At 40.9% G+C, this 14,244-nt stretch overlaps 1 protein-coding gene across 5 annotated transcripts in view; it reads left to right on the top strand.

Annotated features, from left to right (window-relative positions):
• ERC2 (ELKS/RAB6-interacting/CAST family member 2) overlaps nucleotides 1–14,244 on the top strand; it is an 882,521-nt gene that overhangs the window by 251,673 nt on the left and 616,604 nt on the right. For all 5 annotated transcript variants that reach the window (XM_070390793.1, XM_070390792.1, XM_070390791.1 and 2 more), the window contains one exon: nucleotides 12,610–12,684. In XM_070390793.1, coding sequence (XP_070246894.1) covers nucleotides 12,610–12,684 — 75 coding nt within the window. The remainder of the gene's footprint in view (nucleotides 1–12,609; nucleotides 12,685–14,244) is intronic.

Genomic DNA, 14,244 nt, shown 5'->3' with positions numbered 1-14,244 from the left:
GGATGATAACAGGAAAAAATAAAGTACCTTAATTGATATTGCAGTTCAGAACTAGACAATTAGAAATTTAACCACATGTCAGTAGGCTGGCCTTATCCTTCCCCCATTATCTCCGTCTCAGTATTCAGCATCCACAGCATTTATCATCTGTATACGTTTGTAATTTTTAATTTCTTTCTTTACATATTTCTGATGCCCTTCCTACCAGACAGGGACCAATCTGTTTTATTTCCTGCCTATCTAAAGGAGCTATCACACTGTCTGCAGCATAGATGATCAATTAGTTTTATCAAGTAAGTGTGTGTGTGTGTGTGTGTGTGTGTGTGTGTGTGTGAGAGAGAGAGAGAGAGAGAGAGAAAGAGAGAGAGAGAGAGAGAGATGTAGGCTTTTGTTTGGGAACAAAACAAACGTATACTGCTAAAATAAAAGTTTTAAACTCACTTATCTAGAATAAGAAAAATGGAATCCAACCTGTACCACTCCATGACTGTTTAGACCAAACCAGGAGTTCTGTGCACAACCTCTGAACCATGAGCTCCAGCAGATGCAAATTTTGCCTGGCTCAGGCCCCCTGTCACCCCATCACTGGGCAGGTAAGCCCATCTTCCAGTAGCTGTGGGTGCTGTTGCCAATGACTCACACTTGTGATCTTTACTGGAGGCGTGCCTTTGGGTAGCTGGAGATGCCAAACTTCCCCCTCCCCCTCAGAAGTGCCAGGGCCCCCCCCAGGTGGTGCCTGACTGGAGCAGGGGCACAGAAGTCAGGCTCCCTTGACTCAGTGGGACAGACTCCACAGCACAGCTTACTTCCTAGAGCTTTCTGCAGGCTCGGGCTCAGGTTCAGTCTCCTATACAACAACACCCTTGCTTAACTTCTCTGCATTAAAGCCCTGTCTCAGACTCTGCTTCTCAGGAATCTGACCTAAGTCATAGAGGTGGACTAAAGTGGCCTGGATGCCACTGAGGTAGCTGGCACCGTGCCATATAAGACCGTGGCCAGAGCTGGACTCGAATAAGAAAGATTTTGGACCAGGAAGTTGTCACCAGAGGAGAGAAACCTGATTTGTTCTTTTGTCCTTGAATGAGTAGAACAAAGGTCAGTGTATAGAAACGTCAGGGCATGTATTTGCTTCAGTGTAGAAAGCTGTCTAACAGCATAGTCCAAAGGTTAGTGAAAGATTAACCAACCTATGAAAGTTTTCTATGACTACCGTAACCAATGACCACACGTTTAGCAGCTTAGAACAACACATTTATTAGCTCACAGGCCAGAAGTCCTGGTATAGCACTGCTAATTGTTTCCTTTGCTTTGAGTCTCCTGAGGCCAGAATCAAGGTGCTGTTAGGGCTGTGTTCCTTTCGAGAGACTTGAGATCAATCTGCTTCCAAGCTCACCTAGGTTATTGGTTGAATCCAGTTCCTTGAATTTGTAGGACTGAGATCCCCATTACCTCTAACCCCTAGCGGCCTCCTCTGGACCTTGCCCATGACCCCTACATCTCAGAACCAGTAGTGGCACAGCAGTTCTTTTCATGCTTAGGATCTCTCTGACTCCCCATCTGCCGCATCTCCCTGCTGCCTCCAGTCAGAGAAAGTTCTGAGCTTTTAGAGAGCTGATGGGAATAGAGAAATGGAAGATTGAATCAAAGGAGAAATAAGGAAATGACTATATAACAAAAGAGACCAATAGGGATATCGGTGTCAATTTCAAATATCCAATCAAAGCCAAGTGCTGAAAATGGGCAGTGGAGTATGGTGGCTGGGAGCAGAGACCTTGGAACCAGACTGCTTGGGATAATTCTCAGCAGTGCAATGCAGTGGACTGGGCAAGTCACTAACTTCTCTATGCCTCTGTTTCTGTGAGTGAAAAATGGTGATGATATTAATACGTGCCTAAGCTGGTTAATGTGAGGATTAAATATTTTAATATTTATAAAGTGCTTAGAAGAGTGCTAAGTACAACATAGCAGTGTATAACTAACTATTAGCTATTATCATCCTTCAGAACAGACTCCTTTCATTCAAAAGTGATAAACTTTTAGGCCTATAAATACAATGTTATTTGTACTGTGCCATTCAATTAATCAGTACTTATTGAGTTCTTATGCTTGGCAGGTACTATATTGGTTACTGGGAATATAACAGACATACAGAGTCCCTATGCTCATGAAGTTTGCCATTCACTGATAAACATGGACTTGAGTCATTAATTTTATAAATAATTGAAAAATTACCATCATAGTCAATGACATGAAGGAGTGTACACAATGCTATGAGTGTATATGAGTGTGTGGCATGTAGATTAGTCTGGAGGGTCAGCTAATAGCCTTTTTGTGACATATTTGTAATCTATTGCTTCATAACCTGTTACCACAAATACTTAGTGGCTTAAAATAACTTATTATCTTATAGATTCTGTGGGTCAGGAAAGAAGGAGTCATTTACCTGGATGGCTTTGGCCCAGAGTCCCTCATGAGGTGCAGTCACACTGCTGGGCAGAGCTGCAAGCACCTGGAGGCTTGGCTGGGTCTGGTAGATCCACTTCCATGATGGCTCATTCACTTTGCTGTTCCTAGGAGGCCCCAGTTTCATGCCATTAGGCCTCTTAATATGGCAGCGTGAGTGTCCTCATGATGGGCAGCTGGCTTCCCCTAGAGCATGTAATCCAAGAATGTGATCAAGAAGGAAGCCATAATGTCTTTTATGACCAAGTCTCAGACGTCACACATTTCACTTCAACCATATTCTATTTATTAGAAGTAAGTTACTAAGTGCAGGCCACGGTAAAGGAGAAGCTATTTAGGCTTCACCTTATAATGGGAATGTCAGAGGATCTGTGGACATAGCTCAACTACTGCATTAGGAACTGGTGTTTTTTTTCCCATGACTAGGATGAGTATTGAAGGTAGTCTAGACCAGGCTTGATAACTGTTTGTCTAAAAGGCCATATGCGAGGCCATATGGTCTCTGTCAAAGTATTCAACTCTGCCATGGTAGCATGGAAGCAACCATAGACAATAAGTAAGTGAATGGGCAAGCAGTATTTCAATAAAAGTTTATTTACTGAAACAGATGGTAGGCTGGATCTGGCCCATGAGCTATGGTTTGCTGACCTCTATAGACAAAAGAGAATAAAAGGGTAGAGGATTATTCCAAACAGAAGAAACAGATACTTCTAGAAAAGATTAGAATTCTTGTGAATTTAAGAGTATAAAGATACCTAAAACAGGGTTTTCCCATGTCTAGGAGTTTTATTGTAACATGGTTTGTAATGGAAAAAAGAAGAGTAGGAAGCACTTATTTACATAGACAAATTCTAAAATCATAAATATTTTTGAGGTCAAAACCAAAATGCAAAAGCTTAGTGCAATATGGATAGCTGACAGTTATGTAAATGAAAAAACAATGCACTCTATTGTTAGAGTTATACCACTTACAAGGACATACATATGTAAAAAGCACAAAACACGCAGGAGAAAGACACCAACGTTAAGAGGATAGTCTCTGAAAGAATGGCAGTGAAAAAAGTTGTTGAACTTCAACACTTTCTGTTAAGTTTATGTGTGTGTTTTTTTTTAAATTAAATTGTGGTAAAACACACATTCAACATAAAATTTGCCATCTTAACCATTTTTAAGTGTGCAGTTCAATAATCTTAAGTATATTCACATTGCTTTGCAACCAATCTCTAGAACTTTTTCCATCTAGCAAATAACAACTTGCTATTTCTCCCCTAAACATCAGTCCCTGGCAATGACCATTCTACTTTCTGTTTCTATGAGTTTGATGACTCAATATACCTCAGTTAAGTAAGATTATACAGGTACACTATGTGATTTGTGACTGCTTTATATCACTAAGCATAATGCCCTCAAGGTGCATTCATATTGTAGCAGATGGTAGAATGTCCTTCCTTTTTAAGGCTAATATTCTATTGCATTTATATACCACATTTTGTTTATCCGTCCATCTGTCCATAGACATTTCACTTGCTGCCATCTTATGGCTATTGTGTTAACACTATGAATATGGGTGTACAAATCTTAAAGAATTTTGATAAAAGAAATGATCAGTTAAATCTGTGGAAATATAGCAGCATGAGTTTCTTCTCTTCTTCCATTTTCCCACAGCACATTCTAGTCAAACGTTCACTCATACTATCTACCAAAATTGCTAGTCAAGGCTACTAATGAGGTTACTAATAACCCGCATGTTGCCAAGTCCTGTGGTTAATCCTTCGGCCTCATTCTATTAACCTCTCTGCAGCAATTGCTTAGGTGGTCACTCGTGTATCCTAGACTCATTATCTTCACTCTTGAGTTCCATGATGCTACAGTCCTGGTCCTCCTCATACCTCACTGGCGATTCCTTCTCAGCTTCCTTTGCTGCTTCCTCCTCACTTCTCCTACCCCTAATGTTGGATTGCCCCTGAGCTCAGTCCTCTGACTTCTCTCTATGCTCAGTCCCTAGTTGATCTTATCTAGGCTCTCTGCTTTAAGTGCTATCTATTCACTCAGATTTGCAATTGTAGCGCTTCTCCCTTCAAATGAAGATTCATGTATTCAACCTCCTACTCAACACCTCCACTTCGATGCTTAATAGCATCACAAACTTCACACATGCAAAACCAAACTCTTGGTTTCCATAACTCCCACTTCTCCTCCCCAGTCTTCCCTGTCTTTGTATTCCACCTCCATTCTTCCTGTTTGGAATAGACTCCTGGAAGTCTAGAAGTCTTTACTTTTCTCTTTCTGTAGTCTGCAGGCAATCTGTCAGGAAGTCAGGTCAGCCTCACCTTCAACAGGTATCCAAACTCTAACTCCTCTCATAGCCTCCACTGTCATCCTGGTCCAACATTCTATCATTGGGGTTATTCCAATAGCTTCTTCCTAGTCCCCATAGTTCTGCCCTTACCACCTTCCCAATTCTTCCTCCAGCCAACACCAGACCACATTGCAATTCAGCAGCTGGAATAACCATTTAAGAAAGTGTATCATATCATGGTATTTTTGGCTTCATTTTGTTTTGTTTTGCTCACAGCCTTCTAATGGCTTCCCAGTTTTCTCAGGGTGAAACCAGTATTCTTACAATGGACTCCAAGTGTAGGACCCCTCTTTCCATTATTCCCCACCCCTGAACTTCTCTGACTTATTTTCCCATCCCTTATGCAGCTCTAGCCAGACACTTAAGCATTTGCTGTTCCTTCTGCCTGGAATATCTGCACAACTGTTTCCCTCATTTCCTTGGCTCAAATGTCACTTTCCTATGAAGCTTTCCCCAATCACCCTATTTAAAAATTGCAATTTATTCCAACCTCCCAACATGTTCTGTTCCACCTTTCTGACTTATTTTCCTTTATAACACTATGACAAACTGGTTTGGTCTCCTTTTTATTTTTATTTTTATTTTTTAAAAATATATTTTATTGGTTTTTCACAGAGAGGAAGGGAGAGGGATAGAGTTAGAAACATCGATGAGAGAGAAACATCGATCAGCTGCCTCCTGCACACTCCCTACTGGGGATGTGCCCGCAATCAAGGTACATGCCCTTGACCAGAATCAAACCTGGGACCCTTCAGTCCACAGGCCGACGCTCTATCCACTGAGCCAAACCAGTCAGGGCTGGTCTTCTTTTTAAAATTATTGTGCCTTTCTTCCATTGGAATTTGAAATGAAACCCCATGAAGGCTGGGATATTTGTCTATTTGGTTCACAGCTGTATCTCCTATACCCCCTGCATTAAATTATTATTTGAATATGTGAATCCACCATATCTTAAAATTGATGTGAATTAATGTTTGGGATTATAGTATTACATTCTCGTTGGTTTCTCCAGTTGGTTTTGTTCCTTAATGGTGGCAGTTTTAAAATATGTCTTCACATTGTTTGGTACTCTTCCCTGGAATTTGTGCAGGCTCATGACTGCTTTAACCAGCAGAGCATTGTGGAAGTGATGCTATGGGACTTCTGAGGTTAGGTCATAAAAGGCCATGCAGTCTCTGGCTTATTTGCTGGAACATTAACTTTTGGAATCTGTACACTCAAAGAGATTGGATTATCCTGAGACAGCCATGCCATGAGAAAGCCCAGGCCACAGGGAGAGCCATATTTGGATTGACAATTCCAGCAAATTCAAGCCTTCAAGACATTTTCCATCCAAGGCACCAGGCAAATGAGTGAAGAAACCATCTTGGAAATGGACCCACCCGCCCTCGCTCTTCCAGCCTCCTGACATCATGCTGTAGAGATAAGCTTTTCCTACCTTGTCCTTTGTGAATTCCTGATGCAGAATTCATGAGCATAGTAAAGTGGAGGTGGTTTGACACCACTAAGTTTAGGGTGGTTTGTTACACAGTGGCAGATTACCAGAAAAGTAATTTGGAAAGGCCAGAGTTAAGTTTTGATTACTATTATTTTTTTTGGTCTATTGAAGAAATGTATGGGTGGGCAAAGTAGATTTGTAGTTATGATTACACAAGTGTATTCTTGTGTTATTATTTATTGTTTTATCTATTACAACTATAAATCTACTATTTGTCCTCCTCTGTATGGTGCATGAAACATTATTCTGCCAGGCTCATCTTAGGAGCTAGTGTCCATCCACATGAACTCATTAGACTCCAGATGCTCATTAATGCCAAGAAATGTCATCCTGATGAACCACTGGAGATTTCATGCTCAGAATTCTGGGTTCTTGGTATATTTCCATGCTGATCACCTGGAGGAGCTGGCATTTTTAGACCAGTTAAGGCCAAACTAGTCATGAAATTATAGGAAAACTAGAGGCCCAGTGCATGAAATTCGTGCACGGGTAGGGTCTCTAGGCCTGGCCGGCGATCAGGGCTGATCTTTGGGGTGACTGGCGGGGCAACTGGGGGTCCCCCCTGCGGGCACCCGCCTTGGCTGGCCTGGCGCCACCCATTCACCGCCCCCTCCCCCCTCCTCCCTACCTCCCCCTTGCTGCTGCTTCTGGTCTGGGCCTGCAGGCTGGGGGCAGCTCCTGCATTGAGCATCTGCCCCCTGGTGGTCAGTGCGCATCATAGCGACCAGTCGGTCCGCCCATTGTTCCGGCCTTCGGTAGATTTGCATATTAGGCTTTTATTATATAGGATATATAAGCTGGGGATCAGTGTTACAGTGAGATATTAAATTTTGTGATGCTGCCAATTTACTTCTTTTAATTTTGCTCTGTTTTTAAAACTGAGAATGGATGTGACTAAAAATACCAGGCAAAAATCAGCATTTCAGAGGCAGCTGCCTATTCAGTCTGGATGTTCTCAGATCTGGAAGGGTGATTAGCAACCCACTCATAAAGCTCCTTATCCTACAGATCAGAGAGGGCTGTGTGTGCCCAAGGTCTCAGTCTGGAACTGTGACTCCTGATTCCCAATCCTCTATTCAGTGCTTTTTCCTCTCAATAAGTGGTTTTTAGCCTGCAGTCTGGTTTAATGACAGAACTTCTCAAGTGCTGGACCAGGCCCTGTGGACCAACTGAAAGTGTATACACCGTGTTGTCTGTGTGTGCTTTGTGCCCATCACTGCAGCGAATCTACACCTCCCATCTGATTCTTACAGAGATCCGTGACTCAGAAAACCATAATTACCACCACTCTTGATGATTTCATACTGTCACTTAAAAACTACCACAATCATTGAAATCTTGGACACCCCCCCATACCTATACCAGATGCCCTGGTGAAACTCTTTAGTTGTTTAAGTTCAGTGCATAGTGGGCCCATCTTTCAGATGGTTAGGGATAGTTGGAGCACCAACTATCTTACTGTCTCTTTAGAAAAATTTGGCCAGTACTCACACATTACAATCAGTTGGTGATTCAAAAGCAACACACAATGGAGGGCTAATTAGGCATTATGTCTCCTTGTAGCTATTGCAGTAGTTAAGGGAGAGAGAGCTGGGATCTCCACAGATACATTCTGTATACGCAGAGGCTAACTGATTAGGAGTTTATTTTTCATGTACACCACCATCCAATGTGGGTGCTCGGCACCCTTTTCAGATGGCATTTCAGGAACCCAGGCTCCTTTATCTTGGGGTCCTGCCAGGTTCTTGGGTCTTGAAGTCCTTTACTTTTAGCCAGCAGACAGGGAAATGGGTGAGTTGAAGATAGGCTAGGACAAGCATGTCAAACTTGTGGCTGCGGGCTACAGGCCTCGTTTAAACAAACCTGCGAGCTGCCAGTTTGACATGCTTGTGCTAGGAGATATTTATGGAAGTTGAGTTTCTCATTTCTACCCACATTCCACTGGCCAGAAGTAAGTCACAGAACTCATCTCCAAACAAGGATGGTGGTGATGAGGTTTCCTACCAACCACTTTACACCAACGATTTTCAACCAGTGTGCCATAAGAATATTTAAGACATACAATACCTGACTATTTAGTCAGGGGGCACTGAACTCTTTTCCCTTAGATTTATCAAATGAAAAAATGACAACAGCCAACACAACAATAGTCTTCCAGTGTAAATGAATCAAAATTATACCTATATAATTTTGTACCGCAGCATTTTGGTAGGTAGTTTATGTGTGGCATGAGATGGAAAAGGTTGAACATTGCTCCTCTACATTAATGAAGGAGAGCAGCTTCATTAGTGGACAACTGGTCCTCGTGGCTCCAGTCAGAGTGAGCATTTTAAGGTTTCCAAATCTCAGAGATGAATGTTTAGGGCTAATGCCTGAGGTGGGACTTTCAGATAGTCCATGAAGTCTGCGTGTAGATTACAATCGTCACTTACCTGACATCTTCGGAATTAAGGTGATCCTCAGAAACCATGAAGTCAGGACTGATCAAAGTAGTGTAGTTAAGAAAGGGAAACAATAATTCATCAGCAATTGGAGATGTTATTTTCTTTGTTATGGAGTGACACAGAGGGTAAGGGCCCAATCTGGATTCTGAGCTGGTTTATATTACAGCAGAACTTGTGTAATTATAGTGAAGAGAACTCTGTTTCCATTTTTGTAAAACTATTTCTACAAGTTTAGCTTTGTTAGTGCATATTTTCCCTTAAAAATGTTTTTATGCTTGGCAGAAATTATAACAGCACATGCTTTTACCTTATGGGTTTTATTTGTTGTGGTGCTTTGTTGCTTCTTGGTTATTTTTATTTGTTTTATGAAAGCTTAACCTCTCTTTTAAAATTATCTTACGATTTTTATTTTGAAACTAGGATTGGCTATGATATGAAATTGTCCTGATTTTCATTTTCATCTTTCTTTGTTAAAATGCTTTTGATGCCACATGGTATTGTTACCATTGTAATTAGGTAATTATTAATCATAGGAAATGGGCAAAAGGGAGGCCCAGGCATACCATCTGGGCAGCTTTACCAGGAAGCTGCAACTTCACACTCTTGAGGGAAACACTGGTCTATTCCCCGAAAATCACTGGGGGAAAGGTGTCCAACAAAGGGGAGATGAGTGCATTCACTCTAAGGTTGGGGAGATGTAGGGATGGTGCCTGTTAATTGAAGCTGGAACAGAGATAATCGGCCAAGGGGGTGGGGCCACTGCAAGCCCAAGGAAATTTGGGAATGCGTAATCCCCCAGATGAAGGAGTTTTCTCTTTTGGTGTTCTTGTTCGTCTGGCTTTGCTCCTGTCTGTGTTCCCTTCATGGCCATGTGGTCCTGCAAACTTCACATGCAACGGGCTGATGGACTGCAGTGGGAACCACAAGCTAAGCTAGCTTGATGCTGGATTGGACCATGCAAACAAGAAACAGCAACTCTGGACAACAGCTTTAATCCCAGCTCTGCTGAAGGCAAAACAGGACCTTTTCCTTGGTGGGATGGAGGGGAAATGGGACCTTGGAAACGCAGGGATATAATTTAATGCAAATAAATGCCACTCATTCTCCCACGTGAATTTCAGAAAATTCCTTTTCTCATGACACTGCAAGAAGTCCACCTCTGCTGTCAACTGGTGCAGACATGGAGAGCTCCCCACCCATAACAGTATCAGAATCGGTGACCTGTGAAATATATTTCTTCTCCCACTGACAATGGAACAATTCTGACAAGTGACTTAACTTTCCATTTTCTCATCAATGAGATTTTATTGGTCCAGTGATCTCTCCAGTTATCTTGAAATTAATGTTTAGGGCTAAGTAGATTTTTATGGACCATGTGATTTACTCAGCGGTGTGCTGGAAACTGGATTGTGCTAGCCTATGATGACTGAATAGTGGAAACTTGTTTTAACAACCTATATTACAAATTAAATATCCCAAATCACAATTAAAGAACTTGTATTAAGAACTCACATTTTCCTAATTTTTGTTATATTTTACTATTTTCTATGCTCTTGAGGTTCTTCTATCCATCGTGTCCATACAGTGGAAATACTATACAGTGGGGTGTTATTGCACCCCTCTTCCCAATTCTGCACTCAGTGACACCACTTAGGTAGCTTGAAGTTGGCCTGGTGGGTGCTGTTTGTTAAAGGTTTACCAGCAGCCCACAGGACTCACAACACAGATCATACTCCTCAACGGTAGTATTGAGGCTTGAAGGAGACAAGTAGAACCAGGGACACTGTAGATGCACAATGAAGGACAGCAGCTTTTCGGGTCATTCCTTCAGAAAATCTCTGCCATCACCATGGAGCCTACAAATGGTCAGTGATGTCAGATCATGGCAGTCCAGGGACTTCCAAAGGACACAGAATCTTCACTCCATCATAAAGTGGATTCAGTGATACTTGACTCCCTCCCTTTTAGGGATATGTTAGAGGGAAAAAATGTCCTAACTGATGTCTGACCATTTTGAATCATTAAGAAGTACAAATTCTATTCCAATTCTTCTTAAATTAGAGGTTGAGAAACAGTTCTGCACAGGTTTGCTGGTTTGTGCTAGTGATGACTTTGAGAAGAAAATATGCTCCCTTCCTTGCCCCCATGGCTACTTCCGAGCTGCAGCTGTGGTTCCTCAGTGCTGGGCCCTGGACATGTGCACGATGGTGCATGACCAGGTTTTCTTGGGCTGCTGGCAAATAAGAACAAGGAAATAGGATGTTATCTTATCATGGGAAGGACTGTCTTTTATTGTGGGATTCTGTTCTTCTGACAATTTTTATGTCAATATATTCTTCCTTTATGAAGTGACAATGATAATAGATGGTAGTGGTGCAGGTAGATTTAATTTTAATGTCCGTACTTGGAAAAAGCTGGAAATTATGTTGATTTTCTTTCTTCAATGTCCAAGTTTTGTGTGTGTTGTTGTTGCTGTTTCTTTCTTTTTTCTTTCTTTTTTTAATGTTTGTGGATCAATGGAATATAAAAGCCTAAAACTATTCCATGTTGACTTTAAATGAGTTTTCTGGAAGCAAATAATACTTTTGGAATTAGTCCATATGTGACTTACAAGTCAAATGATTCTTTTAAAAACTATATTTTATTGATTTTTTTACAGAGAGGAAAGGAAAGGGATAGAGAGTTAGAAACATCGATGAGAGAGAAACATTGATCAGCTGCCTCCTGCACACCCCCTACTGGGGATGTGCCCGCAACCAAGGTACATGCCCTTGACCGGAATCGAACCTGGGACCCTTCAATCTGCATGCCGACGCTCTATTCACTGAGCCAAACCAGTTAGGGCAAGTCAAATGATTCTTAATGGAATTACTTCATAGGTAACTTGTATCAGCAGCATAGACATGTGCGAGCACTTTTGTTTACTCCTGTCATTGGCTACTCTCATAAAACTGTTAATAATTATTACTAAGAAAATCAAAGCATGAACAAAACAACCTTGTTCATTTCTTCTCCTCTGCCAAGACAATCTTTTAGTCTTAATAGAACTGTTCTTTTGAGAAGAGGCATGGAAAAAGCAAGCCTTCAAGCTTAAAATTGCAATTATATTGTTTGCTTTTATCTAAAGAAATAGCCATCATATTCCAGAAGTTCTTGAGTCTACATCTGGCTTTAACCATTTGCCTCCCCACTAACACTGTTGATATTAATGCCAATTTTAATTTCTTGGCATCACACGCGCATAAACATATCACACACACACACACACACACACACACACACACACGTGATTTTGAACAAGGACTGAAACTGTAAATTAGGAAGGAAGAGATTCACAGGATTTCATCAGATCAATTCACTCCAAAAAGTGACATAGTTGTCCTGAAAAGGTTTTAAATTGCTCATTTCAAACTTACCTCAGTAGCTAAATGCCATGCGTGCAACAGATTTGCAACCACGTTAGTCATTTTCTTTCCTCCGTTTTTCTTGCTGTGTTTGTATTGGGAGCACAGAGCAATGTAATTTAGTAAATTATGATTTGATGGCTGGGCAACAGCCCCAGTGTTGAACAGTATTTGGACTATAATTACTTGCTGGCTTTGTCACAGTTGACATTAATTATTGATGGAAGTTTCAGAAATAGCGCATGTGCCAGGAGCCTTTCACCGGAACTCCGGCTCCAAGCAGGAGGGATGCTAAGGAGGGTGGGGGGATTGGCACCTGTGGCTTGTTTATGTCTGTGCATAGCAAACCTGCACCCGGTGGGCTGTGTGGCACCTGTGTAAAGGCCATGGTGTAACAGGAGGATGAACCGTCAGGCTTATTTCTATCGTGTTCCTCCCCAGGAATTGCACCGGAGAAGCCAACTTCAGCCGGAGCCAGCCAAGACGAAGGCTCTCCAGACTGTCATTGAGATGAAGGTAGGAGCTGTTCACATTTGTCAGAAGAAGCGGTGGCTCTGGAGTTTGTTCTAACTTGATGGGTGCCTAGCAAACATGTGAAATGAATGTTGTGTTTTTCTCTAGGCTCCCTGATAAGTGCTTTTATTCTGGGTCTTTTGCCTTCCTGGGTACATTTAATTCCTCGGCCCTTTAAGATTCCTTTTCTGAGCAAAAGAAGAAAGGGCTCAAGTATCCCTTGGCTGAGAGGAGCAGAAAGGAGCTGGTTCCTTTCCAGAGCATTGCTGATGCTTTTCCCCGTAAGGGATGTTTTGTGTGTGCTTTAAAAGTAAATTTCTAACCCTGGAAAAAAATATTTTCCCCTCCCACTCACATTGCAATGAAAAGACACCTTGACAAACTAAGATTTGGCTTTATATACAACGGAGTCATTAAATAATTTAAATGATGCTGTTAGTAAAATTTGCTTATCAAAGAATAATACTTTTTTTTTTTTTTTTGCTTATCAAAGAAAATACTCCAGTATTTTCTCCTAACCAAGCTTGGAGGTAATACTTTTTAAAATCCTCTCCAGGTATCCTCTTTAGCGGTGGAAGCATAGAAATATGCTATTTAAAAGGATCAAAGATACTCCTGGATGGATTCAGGGCATTTAAAGAATAATGATGTAAATGATGGTGGCCAAATCACGATTTATGATTAAGAAATAGATCTAGATGAAAACCAATTGCTTTGTCAGTATCTAGAAACTTGAAGTCTTGTTACTTCCAGTTTTTGCCAGAGGAAAACATAGTATTTATCTTAAGAATAAGTAATTCTTGATTTAAATTGCTCCATGACAACATCCCAACAACAATGTCTGCAATTTAGTAATTTTACACTTGAGTTTAACACTCAAGGGTTTGCTGTCACCATCAGCCTGCAAGAGAATCATGAAGTTTGCTAATAGGATAATGATTTCTCTGTCTTTCTTATAGCACATGATTTTGAATTGTCTGCCAAAAATTCCCATGTCCTAGGGAAAAATAAATTAACATGAACCATTGAGTTCTTGGCATGTACAATTTTGTTTTGTTTTTTTTTCCTCCAGTCAATGACAGTGTCTTTATCCAAGTAGATTTTTGCGGAAATAATGTAGAACATTTGCTTTTAAACTATACGTCTCCCGAAGGTTACATGAGTCAAGGTACTCATAATGCATTTGCAGCAAATTGGTTTGAAAAATATAATCAAAGGGACCAGCTGCCAGTAAGATTAAAAATAATTGCTAATTTTGGCTTATCAATTCATTTTGAATTTATGTAATTTTAACTTATTTTGAAATGAAACTTATTCTACAACTGAGGGAGATTGGTTCATAACTGAGATTTCATCCTCACTTCACATTAGAACCAAACTTGAAACTTTGATAAGGAAAAAAAAATAAAGGAAGAAAGAAAAAAAAAGAAAGAAAAGACAAATAATTAATTTTAAAGATTTTTAAAAATATATATTTTATTGATTTTTTTACAGAGAGGAAGGAAGAGAGATAGAGAGTTAGAAACATCGATGAGAAACATAGATCAGCTGCCTCCTGCACAC

This window comes from Myotis yumanensis, unplaced genomic scaffold, assembly GCF_028538775.1.
Source record: "Myotis yumanensis isolate MYYU_CA2020_CCGP unplaced genomic scaffold, mMyoYum1.0.hap1 SCAF_14, whole genome shotgun sequence".
NCBI classification, from domain to species: domain Eukaryota; kingdom Metazoa; phylum Chordata; class Mammalia; order Chiroptera; family Vespertilionidae; genus Myotis; species Myotis yumanensis.
This window is presented reverse-complemented; position numbering and strand designations above follow the sequence as displayed.